The following is a 23900-nucleotide window of genomic DNA, read 5'->3' as shown; positions in this document are numbered from 1 at the left end:
CTAAACCAGAGGAGAGAACGAGCTACTTGAAGGCAGGGAATAAGTTGTATCTAAACTGTACTTCTTCCCCAGTCTAGCAAGTGCTGGACACACAAAACGAGCTTAATAATTTTTGTTCATAAGAAATGAATTGAGTTCTAAGAGCTTAAAATACAATAAGGAGATAGATCATGGAGACTCATAGCCATACTATAACAACGTCTGACATGTGTGTCAAGAGCAGCATTAACAGTTACACAAAGAAAAGGGGGGAGGAAAGAAACCATAAATAGCCGAGTATTCAAAAAATCTGAACTAAACTGGGTTTAATGATAGGCAAATCCCAAGTACAGTGTGATAAGACTTTTGCCTTCAGGGTGTTCTCAGAATATTACTTCTTGAACCCTGAAAAGTAGAATTAATTTATATGTGAAAAAGAAATGTCTGCCTTCACATATGGTTCTCCCACTTCCTCTCACCTTAAGAAAAATAAAAGAATAGCTCTCTTGTGATTCAGAGGAGGGGCAAAGTCTGGAATTATCAAAGTGACATATCAGGAAATCTTCCTAGAGGGCTGGGAGAACCTGCTGCACTGGTTTGTGCCTGAAAGAACTTTAATGGTCAAACTTAGGGGGGCGAAATGGTCAAAGATATGAACAAAAGCTGGTGTTCTGAAGAATTTGAAATAATGCCTTCTCTCTCTCCTTCCAATTTACCAGACAAAAGCTATCTTTTTCTTGAAGGTGAGAAGAATCACAAAGGAAAGGAAATTCTGAGAGCTGGCCTCTGGTTAATAATAGACCACATTTACAATTTTCTTCATAATCACAGCCAGGTAACATTAATCTCTTTTTTAAAGGAGCAAACTGAGGTTTATCTAGCTAAGAAATGTCAAGGCCAGCATCCACACTTTGTGATGCTTCTTTATTAAAGCAGGTGTACAGATGATTGGATTTGGGAGTCAGGAAGATTTGAATTCAAATATAGACTCAGATACTTAGTAGCTGACTGACTCTAGAGAAATCACTTAATTTATATCTGCATCAGTTTTCCTATTTATGAAATTGAGATAAGAGGAGCAACTAAGTTCTAAGGTTTCTGTGAAATTCAAATGAGAAATATTTGTAAACTGTAAAGTGTTATTATATAAATGTTGTAATTGTTACTTCCCCAGTTTTCTTTCTCACTTTTTCTTTCTCTTTTTCACTTCCTTATTCAGAGAGCACCTAGATTCCAACAAGTACCAGAATAACATTCATGTCAAGAGACTGGATTAAAAGTCAAAGAATGATGGATTTAGAGTTACAAAAGACCTTAGAGATCAATTAGTCCAATTCTTTCATTTATTACATTTAAAAAAAAAAATTAAAGCCCAGTGAAATTAGGCTCAAATAGGCTAAATTAAGAGCCTTTCCCAAAGTCACAGTTCTTTAGTTGCTGAGATGGTATTTGAACTATTCACTTGGCCTTGGAATATCACACCGAAATACTTGGGTGCCATTCATTAAAAATTGTTTTTAATTGTTTAAAAATTGTGTTTAATTTAATTTTAATTAAAAATTGTTTTAACTTTCCAGTTTACATATGCTAATGAATTCCCCACTGCGCTGATAGCCAATTCCTCTCACCCCCTAGTTTACATATGCAAAGGATTAGTTTACATATGTAAAGGACTAGGCAGGGGTAAAAGAACAATTATACTTTGTATCTGCATTATACATGGCAGGATAAAAGCCTGGGCTCTCACAGTTTCTGATTCCTGGAATGTCTTTTCCCTTCATATGTTGAAATTCTACCTATCCCTTAAGGACCAACTCAAATGTCTCTCCCAATGTCTCCCCCATCCCACTCCCAAAATGTTCAGGATGTTTTCAATCTGTAGTACCTTGCCTCCTACCCATACACATGGGTATGCAGAGTTTGCATTTTTGTGCACTCATTACCATTTTGGATAATAACTATTTGATTTGAATTAAAATTTCCTTTGAGAGAGAATCTCTAAAAGGCAAGGACTATAATATCTGAAGTTGTACTATGATCTAAACACAGTCAGATATTATTCTTTTTGTTAAAGTTGAAAACATTTTTGAGTGTTAGTGACCATATTTAAACCAGTACTGCAAAGCCATGAATTGAATGAAGCGAAGTAGACATTCAATCTTCACATTTTGAGTCCCTCTTCCCTAGTAGATTTTTTTCCTCAAATTTTATCGGGTTTTGCTTTAAATGACTAGATAATTTCCCCCAGAATTCCATTTCCCAATTGCTTATTCATCTATAGCTCATGTGCTGCAGAAAAGCTCTGCTCAGAATCCTAATCCAAACACTCTTTTGTGGTGCATCTTACTTTGCAAGCCTAGTACAGGGAAAAGATACAGAAGATGAAGTTATTCATTGATCAACTTCGAAGTATTTTTATTTATGTAATAGTAAAAAGATATCAAGATGGACTCTTCACTGATCCAAAATTGAATCACTTTTCGCTATGCAGGCCAGGGCTTTTCTCAAAACACATAGGTGAGATGGGGAATACACAAGTCTTATCCGTAGCCATTTTAAATAAGGAACATTGAGGTTTAGGAGCATAAGGAGTAGATCATTAGAAGCCATTTTAGAGATAAGGAAAATGAGGCTTACCTAGGACCACACAGTAAGTATTTGAGGAAAAACTTAAATCAGCTTATCTTGCCTACAAGCCCAAGTGCCATCCACTGTGCACACAGAGCAACTTAATACTCTGGGTTCTTTATCTAGGACTAGCCACTAAGCCTCATTACTTTTACAATCTGGATTTTTTCTCTTCTAGGAAGCTTTTAAGGGCCAGAAGTCCTTTCACCTTACTCCAAACTACTTCACAATATTTTGGGAGTATACTTTGATTCAAAAGCATTCATTCTTAAGCTAAATCCCCACTTCTGCTTTTCCGTTGGACTGGGATATTAGGCTAATGAGCAAAATCCAAGGTCAAGAGGGATGTTGATTTGTCTAGTCCCTAAGGAATGCCCTCTAAAGATAAGATTTACTTGAACAATGGACCAAATTGGTAGAGAGTTAACATCAGGGATGTGCTGGAGCCAGCTAGAACCAATTCACAAAAGGCAATTGTTAAATTTCCAGTGTGAGCACTAATATCTCAGAAATTGGCAGATGCTGTAAATCATGGATTGATGTATTGTTTTGTTGGTTGTCTAAGTGAAGGGCATAGAAAGAGAGAGAAAATCCTAATAATGTATATTAAATTACAAAGTGTACTGTGGGTACATTCCCCTCCACCCCCCGCACAAAAGCATAGTTTTAGACATTTACCATTATATTTGGAACATGGCTATGAACCTGAGAGTTAGAAGAGCTCAAACTTTGAGTCCTTATTCTAACAATTTCTATCTAGGTGACTCTGAGCAAGGCATTTTGCCTCTATGTGCTTCAGTTTCTTCATCTGGAAAATAAATTTTGATTTATAGCTGAATGTTATATTAAAGATCATCTAGCCCAGAAGTGTCAAACACATGGCCCACAACACTCCCCAGCTGGGAGTGAAGGAGAGGGAACAGAAAAAGCAGATTAAAATGTAATTAGGAAAGATTTACCAAAATAAATATAGTAAAATGTAATGTTAATATATGGTTTCTAAGTCAAGAGGAACTTCAAGAGAGCGTTATGTATGGTTTAGGAGCCCCTATTTCTATGAGTTTCTACTGATCTAGCCCACTCTTACCCCCCCCAAAAGTAAGGAAATTTCATCTCAATAGGTAAAGTTATTTATCTAAGGTTATATATGTATATATAAAATAAAAAGCAAAGCTGAAATTAAAACCAAGTCTTCTGACTCCAAATCCAGGGAATTTTTCATTATATCACATTATGAGATAATATCTATTACATCCTTCACACAGTTGTTGTGAGGAAAAAAATATTTTGTAAATCAAAAAGAGGGAATCATGTCAATAGGAATCATGTTATCATTTGAAAGCTGAAGTATTAGAAATGTGATTGCATCTAAGGGTCTATGATTCTTTGGCATTAATTATTTTGTTTTTGTCATAACTACATTCCCAATATCTTATCCTTTCCTGTTTTTGCTCTAAACCCCCCTAAATGTAACATATCACTCATTGAGCAATCAATCAACTGAATCTTTATATCTTGTGATTATCTCCAATACAGTCATCTTAAATCATTACTTAGCTTTTTATAGCTTTGTTGATCACCTCTTCAACTTACCTATAGACCTCTTCAGGTCAGGGATTACAGCATAACTTATTTTTTTCAACTGTCACAGTACCTAGGACACACTAAGTAAGCAGTTAAATATATGTTGGTTCTAAATTTTAGATTAGTGAAGGTCAAATTAATAAGCACATATAGAAAGTAATTACCTTTTGCAAAAGTATGATCTGTGTGTTGGGTTGAATTTTGAGCTTTTGAAGTTGATGGGAAAATGATACATGTTTTGTAGTAAGTTTTTCTTAGGAGGCATAGGGAAGGATTGAGAGAATTAATGTAGGTAGAACATAAATTTACCATTATGTCAAGAGGTTGTGCTTCATTGTTTGAGTATGACTCTTGCATTAGAAAATGAACCAAAGAGCTAGACTCAAAGAGTTCAGGTTGTCCAATTTAGGGAGTGTATTGAAAAGAAGAGGGACCTAGAGGAGAGAGATGTTTCTGCTTAGGGGGAAATCAGAATAGTCCAGACTAAGTATGTTTAATTTCAGCTAAGGAATAGGGTAGAAAGTCTGGATGATATTTAGGTTAATACTGGGTAGATTCCTTTTATACTTCAATTCATCAAGGATGTATGAATCTTTCTTTTATCGACAGACCATCTTAGTAGGATGATTCTCAGGAATTGCTGAGACCCAGAACATCACCTCCCCATAGCCAATCTGATGATAATCTTTTTTTGAACTTAATTAGGGTAGTCTTCAGAGAAAACATGAAAATGTGTGTATGATACACACATATATATATACATACACATACATATTCTATTACTGGGACTGTGTTTAAGACATAGAGTTTAATCCCACTGAAAAAGCCTTTGGAAATCAAAGATCCCCTCAATACTATGATGATGATACATTAATGAAGGGCTTTAGTGAAAATTTCTTTTATATAAATTTCTAATTATTTTGCCTTAGAATATTATTTTAGAATTTTTATGTTATCTTGTCCCTCAGACCTAGAAATATACTTTTACAGCCTTGAGGAGCAAGAAATGAAAGAGCAGATATGAAAAACCAGGATACCTAAAAATGATAGCAGTATTAAGAAGTCCAGATAATTCAGGAGGAAGGAAGATCTGAGATACTCAGACTTGAGCTGGAGGATTTAAGGAATAGGTAACAATTTAGAGGATAGTAGTAACAGCTCACATTTCTATAGTGCCTTAGACTTACTAAAGTGCTTTCCTCATGATGATGCTATGAAATACATGATACAAATACTACTGTCCCCATTTTAAATATGAGGAAACATAGGCTTAAAAAGTACAGTGACCTTCCCAGGATCACCAAGTTAGTAAATGGTAGCATTAGGACTCAAACAAGAGCTTCTGTTAACTCTCTTTTGATTATGTTACAGGAAACTAAGTGAAAAACAGAAGTCTCTGAGTCTAGTAGTAAAAATCCCTGGAATGACTGTGAAAAGAATTAATGTTCTAACAAGCTGATTGAGAATTGGTGAGGAGCCCCCTAAATTCTAGGGCTGATCTACATAAAGTTTGTAGTCTAAGTAGAAACATGTATGTGGCTTCTCTTTTAGCCATCCTGGGCCCAGTCAGATATAGTCTCTATATAACTTCTCTTCAACCTTCAAAACTTCAAGTTCAGACTTTTAACTCTTCAGCTCCTGTTTCTGAGGAGGTAATGAAAGGAACCAGTCTTTTAGTTAAATGGATGCCCAATAGACTATAGGTAGGAAGTTTTACTTTTACTTATATACAATTTCAAGGCCCAGATTAAATCTTTTAGTTGATGCTTAATTAGATAATGGACTCCAAAAATCTGTATCTTTGGGTAACTTGCCCAATCTCAGCGTCTACCAAATTCTTAACCATCCTTTAGGAGCCAATTCAAATTTCACCTCCTTTTTGAAGTCATCCCTCCCTCAGCCCTCACACAAATCCTCCCTCAGCCCTTAGAAAAGAAATAATCTCTTCCCATCCTGAACTTCCATAGCATATTATTTCTAGTTCTCTTCTCAAGCTTTCACATCCTGTCTTGTGATATAATGATGTCTCTCTTTTTTAAGTTTCCCCTCACCATTCCCTGACCAAATGGTCAGGTCTGGATTAGCCTGAATAATGAATCCCCCACATTGTTTAAATTTGCACAACATATTTACCCTGGGCTAGACCCAATGATCATGTTTTACATAATAATAATTTTAAATATTACAAATTCAAATACATGTGACCATTTTAGGGGATTCATTGTTCATATTAATTAAAACCTAGCTATAAGAATGTCACCTCCCTTACAACTATGTCTTATTCATCTTTATATCTTCCCCACAGGGTCTGAGATGCATAATAGATACACAGTCACTGTTAAATTGAACAAGACTGGGAAGAGTCACTGAAATCCATATCAAATAAATACCTGAGAGCTGTTTACAGATCCACTATATGAAGGTTCCTTTTCTTTATGTTCCACAAGGACATCTGCCTCAACAGTTTTTGAAGATGGCTGTGTTTCACTTGGGTGACCAGGAGAATCCATCTGTTGGACGTCTGCCCTCACTTCAGTCACTGAATAGCTAGGTTTGCTCTTGCAATATTTTTGAGGATCTTTCCCTTTGGTGTCAAGTTCTTGAGCATCCTCTGTGGATTTCTCCGGAACCATTTCTTCATTCTGAGAGCCATGAGAGGCTTCCACATAGGCTTCTAGAACAGCGGATAAGGGAACATCGTAATGAGGGTAATAGAAAAGGTCATGAGGAATCACTGAGACTTTTGAAGAAGGTGGAGAGAGCTTAAAGTCAAGACTATCTTCACTTTGACTACCAAGAGTTTCAAGACTGATGCTGCTACTAAGTGGGGTAGAGATCTCATCATCCAGATCATCCTGACTTTCAAGGTGATCTTCAGGAGGAGTATTTTCCTCTTGGTCAAAGTGGACAGACTTCTGCTTTGCCTTTTCACAGCTATCTAGTTCAGTCATTAAATGTTTTTCTTGTAGTTGCCAAATGTAATTATAGACATCCTTGTCAGGGGAAGCTAGGGACAAATGATCACTGGGATCAATCGTCTTTCCAGTAGAGCTGTGCATGTCAGTGTCAGATTTGTCTGTAGTTGAATCTTTCATTTTACGACGACATTTAGAAGCTTTTTTCGTCAACTGTTCTACATTTGCCTCCGAAACTTTATCACAAGCATTTTTCTCACCAGGGGAAGAGTTTTTGTCATGGAGGATTTGGCTGACTTCAGTCAAGCCTTTCATTTCAGTGCTTTGTTTAAGAGTCTTCAATGTCATCTCTTCAAACTTTGCAGCTTCATTTAGAGTCTCTTGAATCAGTTTTTGACCTTTGGCTTCCAATGAATGAGGGCTAATATCATCTTCTTTGTTCATTCTGACATTTTCCCTTTCAGTTGTCCCTGGTAACACCTCTGAAGTTGAAAAAACAGTATTTTTTTTATGTGTTAAAGGATAGTCATCCAGGATTTTGTTGAGAGCTGAGCCCAAAGTTTTCATACGTCCTTCTTTGGCTTTTGTTTTATTACTTATTCCAGATGATGATACAGAGGCATCCTGTTTCAATGGCTCATTAATCTTCCCTGAGTCCCTTTTAAAGGAAATGTCTTTACTGCATGAAGCATCTCTAGATAAGTCTGACTCAAAATGGACTGTTTTCTTAATTGGCAGAGAGTCAGGCCTGTGGCCAGCCTTTTTAGGTAGTAAAATAGATGGCTCTGATACTGATTCATTAATGTCACTTGGCTTATTTAAGCCTCCTGGAAATGCCTGCTCAGCAATATGGGGTAGCTGGTTCTTTGGGCTATCAGGACGCCTATGGCCAGAAGATTCACTGGGACATTCACTTGGGATCAATTCTTTTCCCACTTCTGAGGCATCTGAGACAAAGATTATTGGAGGAGGTGGTTGGCTGGTTTCACAGTTAACTGTATATGTATGTTCTCCCTTTTCAGGGAGAAGGAGAATTTTGCTCTCTTGTTCAGTAGGAGTTTCTTTGATACGGACGAAGGTAGATTCAATAGGAATCTCTTTATCAGGATCAGTGAAATCTTCCTGTAAACAATTATGGGATACATAAAATATGAAAGACATTTTACAGTTGATACAAAACATAGAATATTAGAGCACCTTAAGCATTATTAATTCTTGCCCTTCTCCCATCTCCCCCTCACTTTTTTAAAGAAGAAATTATTCAAGTGCAGAGAGATTATATGCGGGAGAATTTAGAGCAAGGAGAGACCTTAAAGTTCTATTTTAAAGTTTTTACTCTGTAGATGACAAGACTGAAAAGTTAAGCGGCTTGTACAAATTAATATATATGGCAAATGATCAAGCCAAGATTTGAAGCCAGATCCCCTTTATAATTAAAACGCTGAATCCAGCGTTCTTTCCATGACTCATGGAATCACAAATGTCAGAGCTGGAAGATATTTTAATTGTTACATAGTCTAATCCTTTCATAATATTAATTTAAAACAAAACAGATTTGGAGAGATATCAAATGACTCTACTGCCTTCAAAACTCCTTTTCTCTTTCTCATCACTCAATCAACAATGCATTTATTAAGCTCTTATTATATGCTAGGCACTGAGCTCCTTACCTAAGCTTATCTGAATTCCTTAATTGGACATTTAGTGTCTTCCCTAATCTATTACTATCTGCCTTTTCACTTTAAGTTATTATACAAACTTCTCCCACTTACTTGCCTCTCCTGAACTACAACTCTGTTATACCATAACTATGAATTCATATGCCAAGTTTATAACAGACCAATAATCTTCTTCCACTTTGTCCTCTCTTCTAATTAGCTTTCAGGACTAATTCCTGAAATTCAGGATTCAGTCAGAACTAAACTTTCTATCTCCCTAAAACCGTTTACATATTCTCTTATCATTTAGTTGTAAGCTTTGACTTTATAAATCTAAGTTGAAAGTAACATAAAATAACAAACTCTCACAACTAACAAAAAAGGGTGATGAGCAGTTTTGGGAGCTAGGTAAAAGGGATCACTAGATTAGTCCTTTCTTTGGAAGCCCTGGAGCTGCACATCACTGCCACTGTGACTCACCTTGAGCTGTGATGGCAGCACAAGATCAGTACGGACCCTCTATCAGGCTCTTATACATCATGTATCTCATTCCCTCAAGGAGTTCTCTTCCCTATCTTCTACCTCTTTTCTACTTGCCTAGCTTCTCATGTTTCTTGTTCCTTTCTAAATTCTACCTACCAATCAGCTTTCAAATGTTTGTGTGTGCTGGAGACTCCTAAAAAGCTCAATAATTACTTTTATATACAAGACTCCTAAAATCTAAATATTCAGACTTCACTTTTCCTCTGAACTGCAGTTTGGCAATTACAATTTCCTGCTGATCAGTCTTCTCCACATAGATGTTTCATTGGCATCTTAAACTCAAAATGTCCCAAACAACTCATCTTTAACTTCCAAATACCTCCATTTTTATGGACAGAGAAAGCATGTCACTGGGGATAGAACAGTGGAAACTGGACTCAAAAAGGCATGTGTTTAAATCTTTATGTTAGCTAACTAAATGATCTTTAATCTTTCTTAGCTTGTCTCTTCATCTACAAAATAGGAGTAATAATACTTAAAGCATTTTCCACATGGGGTTTTTGGAAAGAGGAAATGAAAGTGCTTTGTGTATGTTAAAGTACAATACAAATCAGTTATTAGTATTAACACAATGAAAAGTTGTATGGCAGTGGGTAGAAAGCTGAAGTCAAAAGAACCTGCATATGCCACACACTAGCTATGTAATCTTGGGCAGGTAACTTTACAGTTCTTTAGATAACTCTTGTAAACTACAAGAGAGGGTACAATGGTACCTTGGTCCCTTCACTGTCTTATGTTAGATATGTGATTACCTATTGAATTACATCCCCCAGCCCAAACATACGCCAGGTAAAATATCTTAGAATGGGGGCGCTATTATTTTATCTTTGCATCTAAAACATATGGCTCACTGCCTATAAGTGGTTAAGACATGTTGGTCAAATTGAATTTTGTTGAATTAAAGCTGAGCTGATGATTTTAGAAATTTGTGATTATGCCATAAAGGTTGTATTTCCAACATACAGAGCAGGTTCTGTATGTTGCTGGGAAAGAGAGGTTCATTAATAACAAGATTATTTATATAGCACTTTAAGGTTTTGCAAAGCACTTTACAAATGGTATCTCATATTATCCTTATAACAAACTTAGGAGAGTAAATGAGGAAACTGAGGTAACATACAGCTAGTAAATATGTAAGGCTAGGCTTGAATTCAAAAGCTTCCTGACTTTTAAGTACAGCATTCTATCAAGGATACCACCTAGCTGCTTCAATAAATACCTTCCTATTTAAATTAGTCTTAGCACTTAGTTATCAAGAAGAATTACTTATTTTCACATGGCAACTGTCATAAGAACATAATCTGTCATGTAGGCAAGTCTAAAATTTCCTTTAAAATACTGAAATAGTCTTTGAGATTTAATTGGCTCAAGAGGACTAAATCTTGGACTACTGATGAAGCTTCGTGATGACCTGAGTATAAAAATTAAGGCTATGAAGAAGTCAACTTCTCTTCCCTCAGATTTCTGGCCAATTAACCAGGAAGACCAGAAAGGAGACAGCAAAGCTATGCAAAACTGCTTTTTTCCTTACTTACTATTACTTTCCTTGCTTCTTTTTGTTTACAGTTATGTGGTTTACAAATATCTCATTCTGTTCTAATTTCAAACCTGTATAATCAGACTGGCCTGAGTCAGGCTTGGCCTATAACACTTGGTGTAAAAGCATGAGGGCTACCTCAAGGTCCCACCACAGTTCAGGAAAGTAAGCCTTTGGTGATATCCATACTACATGTATTGCTAACCCCATTTTGTGAGGCATTCTGGGGCCATTCAAGAGTAAATTCTCAGCAGGGGGTCAGCAACTAGAGACACATGAATGTGCTCTTTAAGGAATGTGACTAAAGACTGTGTTTTCAAGATGGTAAATGCTTTAAATTGTTGTTGGTTGAATTTGCATAATTTTTGTATGAAAAATGACAATGATCTCCAGACCCACCAGCTGTGATAGTGCTGGGAATTCCCTAAAGAGTAGAATTTTGAGACTGTCCAGAAACTGGGCTGAAGGAACTGCTTGAGCCTTTTTATGTGCCATCTGGGAGGCCATTGGGAACTATAGCAGGTGTGCTTTGTTTGAACTTTGGTGCTTTTGAAAATAGAGTGCTTAATTCTCCATTGGAACCTAGAGACCTTCCAGAATTGGGATTAAGGACAAATGCACCAAATGTACCCCAGGTGATTTACTGAGGATTTAGGAGTGAGGGATGGGAGTGGGGGGACAGCATCAATTTTAAAAGCTTTAAAGGACAGATACTGCTCTCACCACTGTGAACTATAACTTTCATTCTCTCTGGGATTTCCAGAGACGGACAGATGAGGAACTCTTAAGGAGTAGGGTCCAATGTAGGCCCCAGCTTAGAAGCAGCAGCAACAGTCTTTATGGCAGCTCCTACAGCTGTGCTATAATGTGGGGGTGGGGAGAGTGCAAGCCTTGACACTGAACATGGAGAGGATTGAGGAAACTGTGGCAGCTCTAAGACTTAGCAGAGTGGGAAGCTGGGGCCAGAGGCAATGGCTGCAAGCATGGACACAGATGAAGGGCCCATTCAAACAGGCACTGCCCTGGACAATAACAAAAGAGGACTCAGTGTAGCCTTGGCTTACTGTGATCTGGGACCCATAGGGACCTGCCACGTGATCCTCATTTCCCTATTACTGTAGTGCACAATAGCATCCTCCCATTTCCTCAGGCTCACAACTGAGGCATCATCCTTACCTCTCTACTATTTCTCCCCACCCACATCCGAGTTGTTGCTAAAACCTCCATTCAGACACCAGAGTGATTTTCCTAAAACACAGTCTGATCTCTCCCCCAACCCCTACTCAACAAATTTCAGTGGTTCCTTATCACTTCCAGGCTCACAAACAAAATCCTCAGTTCAGCAGTTAAATTCCTTCATGGCATAGCCCCCACCTACCTTTTCAGTCTCCTTACACTTTGCTCTCCCAACCACATATTCTTCAATCCAATAATACTAATATTCTTGTTGTTCCACAAACAAGATACTCTGTCTCTTGGTTTTGGCCATTTTTTTCTGGCTGTCTGCTTTGTATAGAAAGGTCTCTTTCCTATTAAGTCCCAACTAAAATACCATCTTCTACAGGAAACATTTTCCAACACTTTTTAATCTTAGTACCTTCATTCTCTGAATTATTTCCTTTTTATTCTGTATATAACTTGTTTGTACATATTTGCTTGTTGTCTTCCCCCTTAGATTATTAGCTCCTTGAAGAAAGGGACTATCTTTTGCATCTTTTATATCCCCAGTGCTTAGCGCAATTCTTGGCATATAATGGGCAGTTAATAAATGTTTATTGATTGACTTCCAATTCTGAATTCATTCTCTTCAGCAATTACTCTAAAAAAAAAAATAGACAATTCCTGCTACTGAATCAAAAATTTGTCTCTCTATAACTTCAATAATACTTAGGGATTTGTTCTTTGGGAACTAGCAAAACCAAGCTTGATCCTTCAGCTAACTGAACAGAAGAGCTCATGTCTTTCCTCAGCCTGTTCTTCTCTAGACTTAATATGAAGGTCTTTTAACTCAGTTGGCCTACATTTCATGCTTGTCTGGTCATTTGCTCCACGGTAAATTTTGAAGGATCTGATGAATTTTGACCCTATCTGTGACAATGCTAACTCTAATCTGTGGTTTACCTTCCATCTTGAGCAGAATAGTGACTAATAAAAAGATTTCAAGGGGCATGTCTTTTCTAATTTCATAAGATTTAGATCTACATAGACTCCTAGAATTTAGCTATCCAATGCTTTCATAATAAAAGAGAGAAAAGTGAAATGATCTGATTGCAAGTCACACAAGTAATTTGTAACAAGCCAGGATTCTAATTGAGAGCTTCCCAGTTCTGTCTATTGTGGTAGACTTTTTTTTTTAATAGGCTTTAAATCTTCTTGATTAAATATGAATCTAAAGGATCTGGCTCAATTTTTACTTCAGCTTGAAGTAAACAAGATAGCTGTGGTTTATTCTCCAAATGGGCGGCTGTCATGTAATTTTCAATGGATTTCAGTAAAATGTGATATGCAGTTTGTAGTTACTAAGATACAGGATTTCACAGAATGAATGAACATGTCTGGATTCTGTAAACCACTTTTTTGGGTCTTACTTTTTTTAGACGTGAAAAATGTAATAAGTGATATTTGATAGCAGAAAGGGAGATTGAACCTTGGCAGGACAACTTTGTGTAGACTTAGTTGAAACTTCTGACTATGAATTTATCAGTTACATATTTCAGAATATAGCCCAAAGTACAGTTTTACACAGGTCTTTCCTGACTCTAAGTTCAAAACTTAGGAAGAAAATAATTTTAAAAGGCAGGCAAAGAAGCCAAGAAAAGGAAAAAAAAAAAAACATACTCCTTCTAATTCTGGGAAATGCTCTAGGAACTGTGCCACATATGTCACGATCGACTGTTCATCTGGTGACTCAACCATTATATCTGTTAAGAAATACACAAATATTTAGCATGGTAAGCAAACAAAAATTAAAATAAACTCAGATAATCAGAGATGGAAAGGGTCTTAAGCATCTACTAATCCAAGTTCCTCATCTTAGATGCAGATTCATTAGAACATAGACTGAGAGCTGGGAGGGAATTTAAGGAATCATCTAATCCAATGTTCTCATTTTACAGGTGAAAAAAGGTTGCTTTGAGAGATTAATTTCAAAGGTTACATACAGACTTTTAGCAGCAGTTTTGGAATTTACCTTTAAGCACTACCTCTGAAGTGAACACCACAAAACTTATTTATTATGCTTTCTCAGTCCCCATCCATTAATTGTCTGTTTGTTTTTAACACTCCTACCTTCTGGCTCCAGAAGTCTAGGTATGTGAAGTTTATCATGTGCTAAGCTAAAGGCTTTCTCCAGGTTCTCCCGGGCAGGAGTCTCCAAGGCTTGCTTTATGTCAACCAAGCTGGGATCAATGGCCTTTATTATGGCGAGAAAAGCAAGACCACTTCTCCAGCTGCCTGCAAAGTCCTGTACGGCCACTCCATATCTAAACAATAAAAATAGTAAGAGATATGGTTAGAAAGCAACAGATACATCATTGTTTGATCTGTTGTCACCTTAACCTGTCTCACCTTTGAATAGAAAGTGTTTGAACTTTATGTCCTAATGTGACAACATCCTTCCACATTAGACTGCCTAAGATAATAGCATTTTGATTTTGTTCAGTTATTTTGTAGTGTAAAAAGCCCTAGTCAGGAGACTATTATGTATGTGGACAAGTCATTTTACTTTTTGGGGCCTTGGTTTTCCCATCTATAAGATGAGGATGGCAAAACTGACATGATACACCTCAAAGGGTAATGAAGTAAGTACTTTATAAGGATTTTTTGTTTTTGTGTTTTTGTTATTGCCTTTTTTTTCTTAGAGATTAGGTCTACCATTCCCAAAGGGTAATGGAGTAAGTACTTTATAAGGAGTTTTTGTTTTTGTTTTGTTTTTGTTATTGACTTTTTTTTCTCTTTGAGATTAGGTCTTCCTATCTCACCCAAACTAGAAAGACAGTAGCCCACAGGACTGATCATTTTCTTCATACTGGCACAGAAACTTTGTCTTCCTTCCTTTACAACCTGGATCATTACATCTCTTCTTAGGTACTATGTTGTGGGGCACTCTGTTCTCAAGGACTCAACCATTATTAGACCTGATCTGCTCAAAACTCCTAAAGTTCAAGTGATCTATCTACCAACCCCAGGATTACGGGCACACATCAATATACCTGGCTTCTGAGTTTTAAAATGTCAGACACAGAAGCCAAATAAACCCCAATTCTAAATTTCTAAATGAGCATCTTTCATGAGCTGGACTATACTTACTGAAATTAGCTCCTTATGAGTCTTTGTATCTATACTTTCTTTTGACTCTAATCTATTCTTTGGCCAAAGTGACCTTCTGTCCCCATACATGATCTCTATTTTTCCACTCAACTGCTTTTAAAAACTCATGCTATTTCTGTCCCTCACTACTCATGCCTAGAATGTTTAATCTTTCACTGACTACTCCCAAAATATTCTTACTCATGGTTTCAAGCCCAATCAAAAGGTTATCTTCTCCATAGAAATCTCCTTTATTTTCCCCAGTTTCCCCAGTCACTTCATATAGCACTATGTATTGCAGTAATATAGTCATCCTTTATTATTCTGGGTAATTTTCATTGTAAAGGACATAGACCTCAACTTGGATAGTAAGACAAATGAGGAAGAGCTTGTATCTTACCAAGATTTGACATTCCCATAGTACCCTTTACAGTACCCTTCACGGAGTAGATATTTAATTTGTATTGATTATCATATACTCTCAAAGAAGTGTTTCTTAGTTCCTTATTTAATTATTTTTTATTGTTGTTTCTCAGGTTCCTATGGATGTAACTGACAATGGATTATATGTCTGAGGACCAGTATAGTGAAATCAGAAGTTCTGATAACCAGTGTTGAGATAATCCACTGAGTTCAGTAGTTTTTGGTTTCAGATAATCTGGGACAAAAAGGAAGTGTCAGTGTAGAAAATATTCAAACTGATAAAATCTCTCATTGAAGTGTTTCTGAAAGTAATGACAATAAGAGCTCATATTTACATGCTTTACTATCTACAATGCACTTTCCTGATGAAAATGGCCCAATGAAGTAGTATTAGTCTCGGTATGGGTGAAAAAATTCAATATTAGTGGGGTAACACAACTAATATAAGTATTTTGACTCAAATCCAGGGTTATGATCTAGTGTTCTTAATATCTATTCTACTCTGAACATTTATCTTTCTGCCAAGTCATGGAAAGAAAAAATGTTAACTGACATGAAGTACCTTCACTCAATGGTATCTGCAAAAAGCTAAGTCAAAATATAAGGGATAGACAAAAATCCTTATTTCCATGAAAAATATGAAATCATTATACTAACCTTATGTTTACCTATGTCAGGAAGAATTACACAACTTATATATAATATGCCTGGTTTATTTGGTAAGACATGCAAAAGCAAGATATTTCTGCTTGTAAGTTAGATGCTTCCCTGAACAAACACGATTCTGGAAAAGTTGAATCTTAGGACATGTATTTTATTCCACATCAAATAAAAGAAATTAGATACTTAAAAAGATAAGGTCTTATGCCTGACCCATGGTATTCAACCTTTGAAGTTGGTAATAACTTTAAAATAAACTACTCCAACTTAAAGATATATATATAAACATGTATGAAAATTGATGATTCTCATCACCAAAAATGCATTTAAAATACCAAATACAGAACGTCTGGGCTGAAATTGACCTTAAGATCAGAAAAACAGAAAAGCAGAGGTAGGAAATGCCTTAGAGATCACTGAATCAAAACCCCTCACATTTTATAGATGTGGAAAATGAATTTTTAAGAGTTCAGGTGATGGGACTAAGGCCAGTGAAGCAAAAAGAAGCTGATCTGTGTATTGTGATATGACAAAAAAGTAAAGACTCTGAAGACCAGGAACAGATTAAAAATAAGCACATCCCAAGGATCTTTTATTCCTTCTTTCCTTGATTAACAGAGATAATTTTTCTTCTAGGGCTTCTGAAGCTGAGCTTTAGCATCTAAAATCAGACAAAAAGCAAAGAACTTAAGAGTATAGCAAGTGCCACAAAGAAGGGAACTTACTTTCTTGTTCTTCTTTGGACCCAGTTTAAAAGGGTCCTGATGGCCTTTCTCTGATCTTTCACTGTCAGAGCCACGATGTTTTCTCCTTTGGGAGTCATTGGCAGCGATGAATCTGATTCAGGGCCTGGAGTGCCAGAAGACAAACTAGAAGACGAGGAGTTCCTATTGAGATTGCCTGTGAGTTCCTTAATCTGAAGGAAGAAAAAAATTTCAGAATGAGTTTTATATCATCCCAAAGAAATTCCACTTTTAGGACCATTGTCCTTATTTCTCTAAGTGCTTTAAAGCCATTTAAAACAATTTTGGGAGATGGGAAGTATGGTGAGTGACATTTTAGGGTAGTGGTATGAGCAACTGCCTTCGAATAAGAAACTTGGGATGGATGAATCCTGGTTCTATGGTCAGTGATACCCAATAGGAACCTGAGAAATAACAATTAACAATAATAAAAATGACTTAAAAAGGGAACTTAGAAACACTCCTTTAGGAGTTTATGATAATCAAATTAAGGACCTATTATATGAAGGACACTGTGAAAGGTACCATGGAAATGTCAAATCCTGGTCCTCTAGGACATTTATCCAGTCCTGTGACTCTAAAAAACTGAACCCAAAAGAAGCTTGTATATTTATATTCACTTAATCTAATCTTCAATTTCCTCAAGAGAATAATATTTGTATTAAGAACACATTCTGTTATGAAAGTAGTTCTTTGTAAACTTTAAGATATTATAAAAATGTGAATTATTAAGTACATAATTGGCTTCATCTTAATAATGATAGTGCTGAATGGTTAAATCATACACATAAAATATCTTTAACCAGAGGAAACTCCTTTACAGGATCAACACCAACTTTATGGCTGGTCTTTTTATATTAGGCTAATATGTCTAGTTTCACTTTACCTGGAGAAGATGAGAATTTGGGAGAGGATTGAAGGATGATAGGAGGTTCTGGAGTTAGCACTCAGTTAAGAAATTCTTTAACTTATTTGTGTAGATAATTAAAGGATAAAGCACCAATTCTACTTCTAAAATGACAAGTTATCAAAGAAGCAAAGGCTTGTAATAGTGCCTCATTCTGGGAAATAACTTTTACTAGAACTTTTTATAAATATCAAACTCTTCCAGCGCAGAATTTACAGACCTCACATTTTCTGTTTTATAAAATCTAAATGTCTAAGATATAGACCAAATCACATTAGGAGAATAAGGTTTTATATTCTCTATGTCACTGCCATGAGTAATTGACATTACCTAATTTGTGGTCTGAAGCTGTTTAGTATAGACAATTTAAGAACCTTCTTTTAAGGTTCCAGGGAAACATTTCAAAGTTTGATATTTTTCCTGTAAGGCTTATTTTCCCAACTTCCTTTACATATTTTCAAAAGGAATATGAGGCTCTCTAGAATGAGGTTTTTTTTTTTTTTTCACTCTTAAAATACAAACAAGCCAAAAAAAACCAAACCCAAATACAAACTAATTTATTTCTTCAGGTTAAATTGAATGGTGCAGTGTTCTAGTAACCTTTATCATTCACTTCCAGTGATTTGTGATTCTCTGCTTTCTGTGAGTATTCATCTCCATCAGCACAGATGGTACTTTCTTTACAGCAAATATTCCCTGAACTCAGCTTTTAAATAAACTAGACTTGTGTTATTCTTTGTTAGTAAACAGAAGAATTCACAATCTGTCAGACATGAAATTTTGTGTTTTTTTACAATCTCCAATGAATGAAAACAAATGATTTTACCTGAAAAAAGAGGATTATATTCCATATCAATCCAAGAACCAAAGAAGAGTTTCCATCTGCTATTTCAGCTGCATCAATGCTAACCAGTTTTACCTAGAAAAAAAGGGAAGAAAGAGATTAAAGGAATTACCAATTTTGATTACATTTGTGTTGAATACAATTGTGGAATGTGCTGCTTCTAATCAGTTCAGTGCTATACAAGAATCTCCAGGGGCATCTAACATGCCAAACTGGTGTTTTCTTGGTTTCAGTGTTTAATTCTCATGGAGACCAGATGAGAGAAGGTGGTGTGCCTTGTACTCCAAGAGATAGGAACTGCACCTGAGATTTCAGTGATACAGGGAACTCCCAAGTAAAAAACTCACACATCTTGTATGTAATGTATATGATGTATATAATTTAGGAGTTGCCTCGGGAATTCAAAGGTTGAATGATTTATCTAGAATCATACAAGCTAATATATATCAGAGTGGCCTTGAATCCAAATTTTTTAGATTTCCAGGCTAACTCTCAGTTTATATGCTATATTACCCTCTATTCTAAAAACAAAACAAAACCAAAACTCACCACTAAATTAACATAACCAACACCTAATAATTTAATATTATGTTAACTGACATTTAATGTTTGGCTTCTGGTGGGAAAAGGTTGGTGGAAGAGTAGGAGGAGAAGAGAATTAAGAAGGAAATTAGGGGGGTCATTTGTATGGGTTGGATTTGAACTAGTGAAGGAGGTCAAAGGTTGAATTTAGAGTAGAAATTTTGGAAGAAATTGAAGAAAATTTGAAGAGAACAATTGCTAGGCCCAGATTATACTGCTATATTGAAAGAAAAGAGTTAAATACAATTGAGGACAATCAAAGATGATTAAGGAGTAAAAACTGAAGAAGACTCAAGAAAGAAAAGAAGGTAATAGGCAAGATAAAGCAAGGTAAACAAGAAAAAGTTAGGAAAATCTGGAGGGCAAAATAAATTAAAAAGAGTGAAAAGGCAGATCAAACTGATATATCTTAAATTGATAAGGCTCAGGGGAATGGCTTTGTGAAACTCAGGAAAAGAAATTAAATAGAGCTGTTATTAAGAGGTAATTGTTTTGATTACATCAAATTAAAAAGTCTTTGTACAAACAAAACTAATGCAAGCAAGATTAGAAAGGAAGCAACAAACTGGGAAAATATCTTCACAGTTAAAGGTTCTGATAAAGGCCTTATTTCCAAAATATATAGAGAATTGACTCTAATTTATAAGAAATTAAGCCATTCTCCAATTGATAAACTGTCAAAGGATATGAACAGACAATTTTCAGATGATGAAATTGAAACTATTTCCACTCATATGAAAGTGTTCCAAAATCACTATTGATCAGAGAAATGCAAATTAAGACAACTTTGAGATACCACTACACACCTGTCAGATTGGCTAAGATGACAGAAAAAAATACTGATGAATGTTGGAGAGGATGCGGGAAAATTGGGACACTGATGCATTGTTGGTGGAGTTGTGAATGAATCCAACCATTCTGGAGAGCAATCTGGAATTAGGCCCAAAAAGTTATCAAACTGTGCATACCCTTTGATCCAGCAGTGTTTCTACTGGGCTTATACCCCAAAGAGATACTAAAGAAGGGAAAGGGACCTGTATGTGCCAAAATGTTTGTGGCAGCCCTGTTGGTAGTGGCTAGAAACTGGAAAAGGAATGGATGCCCATCAATTGGAGAATAGTTGGATAAATTGTGGTATATGAATGTTATGGAATATCATTGTTCTGTAAGGAATGACCAGCAGGATGAATACAGAGAGGCTTGGAGAGACTTATATGAACTGATGCTAAGTGAAATGAGCAGAACCAAGAGATCAGTATATACAACAACGATACTGTATGAAGATGTATTCTGATGGAAGTGGATTTCTTTGACAAAGAGATCTAACTCAGTTCCAAATGATCAATGAACAGAAGCAGCTACACCCAAAGAAAGAACACTGGGAAATGAATGTAAACTGTTTGCATTTTTGTTTTTCTTCCCGGGTTATTTCTACCTTCTGAATCCAATTCTCCCTGTGCAACAAGAGAACTGTTCGGTTCTGTACACATATATTGTATCTAGGTTATACTGTAACCTATTTAACATGTAAAGGACTGCTTGTCATCTGGGGAAGGGGGTGGAAGGAGGGAGGGGGAAAATTGGAACAGAAGTGAGTGCAAAAGATAATGTAAAAAATTACCCTGGCATGGGTTCTGTCAATAAAAAGTTGTTTTAAAAAGGTAATAATTGGCTGCAAAAGTTTAACCAGATGCTTAGGACTGAGTTGTGAACATTCACTAGGACTTTTTAAAAAACAAGACAAAACAAAAATAAAGCTGAAAATCTTAACTGGCTGGAGTAAAAAAATTTGTGGAGCACCAAGGATATGTGATTTATTTTTCTGTCACAGCAGAGTAACAACTATGATCTAACAGATTCATCTCCCTCATTCATTGACTTGATCACAACAATAGATCTATTGTCCTTCTCAGGAAAGACTTAGCTAACAAAGAACCTTCTAAAACATAAGAAACATTTAACTATTAGTTATCTTTTGGGAGTCACATGGGCATGAAAGATACTGCCAGAACGAACCTTAAAAGTATTGCCAACGATAATGAAGTCTTAGGCAAGAAACTGAAGACAATAGGGAGGACAAAAGTTGTTTTATTCTCACTGTTGCTCATTGGAGATAGAGGATGGAGAATAAAAAATTAATTTGGAAGTAAATATCTGTTAAGAAGGAGGTATTTGAAAATGAATTTTGGATTTCTGGACAACAGCTTAAAGAATAGGGATGACAGATTCTTAGTTAACACAGGTTGACTACAGTTGCAAAATAAATTTTCAAATCAAATCAAAAGAACTTTTAAAATTATTGAGTTGCTTTTTAAAAAACAATTGGGGTTAAGTAACCTGCTTAGGGTGTCTGAGGCTGGATTTAAATTCTGATCCTCCTAACTTCAAGGGCTGATCCTCTATATCCACTACACTTTCTAGCTGTCCCAAGAACTTTAAAATTAAAGAGGATAGGGGAGAGAAGTTTTGTACCTACCAACCTAAAAATACCCTTAAAAACAGATATAGTGAAGTTAGTCAAATAGCTAGAGTAGCAATTAATGGAGGAGAAACACCACAGAGTCAATGCTTAAGTAATGGGTCAATGGAAGAGGAAAGAGAAGTAATTTTGTCATGGGAGTAGAACACTGAGATTGGGAAACATCACTAACTTGACACAGAGACACATAATATAGTAATCATGAGGAACTTCAATTATCAAAATATTTCCTACTGAATACATTCTCATCCTTTCCCTAATACCCCTCCATTCTCTCTCTTGTCCAAAAGTAGAAATAGTTTCCTAGAAAAGCAGCAGATTTCCCTTCCTTAAAGGCCTTTAATAATAAGCCCGATGACCATTTCTATGGTTTGTTCCAGTGGGGTTTTTTTTGTCATGGTAAAAGGATGGCCAGTGAAGTACTTCCAACTCTAATTCTTTGATTTCATGATTATTCAAAACACTAATATTAGTAATTTGCTCAAAATATTTACTTCTAATTGGAGATAACACATACTTTATTTCTAATCATAGTTCATGAATGAGTGACTGAATGAAAATGTATTTATTAAATATGTACTCTTTAATTGAGCATTTAATACTCTGTATTGAGCATTTAATCTGTAAAAATTGGACATTGGATTGTTATAATGAATACAAAAGATTGTCCTTAATATTTCTCCATCTTTTCAAAGTATAATTAAATAACATTTCTTATTAATCCTTAGGCTACCAAGGTGACCTAAATTTACTATGTGTGCAAGGAACTGTTTTAGGCGATAGGAAATGTGAAGATGAAAAACAGTAATTCTAGCTATTAAAAAACTTATTATTTAGTAGAGAAGGCAATAATTAAAAAAAATAAAAAATATATTTCAAAATATATTTCTTAAAGTCTTAAAAATAGTAGATTCTCATTAAATAGCTCAGAATTGAATTGAAATTTTCGATCAAATAAATTCAAATGGAGGTTGAGCCAGAATCACAAAGTTTCAAATTTAAACTTCAAGACCATCTACTTAATTCAATCTAACCCTGAATTTAAGAACCTCCTCTATAATAAACTCCAAAAGTGGTTCATGGGATCATAACTTTAGAATTGTTGGAGATCTCTAGTCTATTCCCTTCATTTTACAAATGAGGAAACTGAGACTGACAGAGCTAAAGTGTCATCCAAGGTCACAGAAGTGTTACAGAGCTGATTCTACATTAGTTTTCTGCCTTATAGATTCCTGACTCTAAATCTCTTTTCCCGCAACACTATGCTATACCTCCCATTTCTATAACATCTTACAATTCATTTCATTCTGTAGAACAGTTCTGGGAGTCCATGAGTGTAAATATTATTATCCCCAATTTCCTGAAGAAGCAACTAGAGCTTGAAGAGATAAACCAGATAAACCAAAAAGTATTTATTATCTGTTATAGAATAACCACAGTACACTTGGAATACAAATAGAAAAGTAGAAGATTGTTTGCCTTTAAGGAGTCAATGTTCTACTAAATTTTAAGGTTGTAGACACAAATGTTTATTGAATTATATTACATACAGAAATTAGGTTAAATGGATCAGATTTTCAATGTACATGTGGGTATACAGTGCATTTACAGGGGTGACAAGGAAAAGTACAATCCAGAAATAACAAATGGACCAAAAAAAGTTATATTATAAGAATATATTGCAATTATGTGAGGCAAAGTGTGCCGACAATTATAAAATATTTTATATATATTTTTTCTATTTGGTCTTTTCAATATCCCTAATGAAGCAAAAGGTAGGCCATACTTTCATACCTATGTGTTATTCTAAGGACCAAATATAGTAATATGGATAAATGTTAAAGCACCACATAAATGTTTTTATTAACTATTTCATTGAATGTGACTTTTCCAAGGTAACTAATCCTACCCTCAAAGCTCCATTCATCATTATATTAAACTCCCCGTTTTTTTTGTTTTATTTTCATCTGATCTCTTTTCACCTCTCTCCTCTTTGTTTATTTCCAAATAAAAGCTTAGCTGTTTAAGAGTAATAATAATAGTTGTCATTTATATACCAACATCTACTGCTGAGAATAAGGAAGTGGAACAGTTCTACAAAGAACTTAAA

The 23900-nt window shown here is 35.6% G+C and overlaps 1 protein-coding gene across 2 annotated transcripts in view; it reads right to left on the bottom strand.

Annotated features, from left to right (window-relative positions):
- CLMN (calmin) overlaps positions 1-23900 on the bottom strand; it is a 158976-nt gene that overhangs the window by 16074 nt on the left and 119002 nt on the right. For both annotated transcript variants that reach the window (XM_051978433.1, XM_051978435.1), the window contains exons 5-9: positions 18712-18804; positions 16961-17151; positions 14133-14326; positions 13683-13765; positions 6582-8228 (exon numbers count right to left, since the gene is read on the bottom strand). In XM_051978433.1, the coding sequence (XP_051834393.1) occupies positions 6582-8228; positions 13683-13765; positions 14133-14326; positions 16961-17151; positions 18712-18804 (2208 nt within the window). The remainder of the gene's footprint in view (positions 1-6581; positions 8229-13682; positions 13766-14132; positions 14327-16960; positions 17152-18711; positions 18805-23900) is intronic.

This window comes from Antechinus flavipes, chromosome 2 (genome assembly GCF_016432865.1).
Source record: "Antechinus flavipes isolate AdamAnt ecotype Samford, QLD, Australia chromosome 2, AdamAnt_v2, whole genome shotgun sequence".
Lineage (NCBI taxonomy): Eukaryota > Metazoa > Chordata > Mammalia > Dasyuromorphia > Dasyuridae > Antechinus > Antechinus flavipes.
This window is presented reverse-complemented; position numbering and strand designations above follow the sequence as displayed.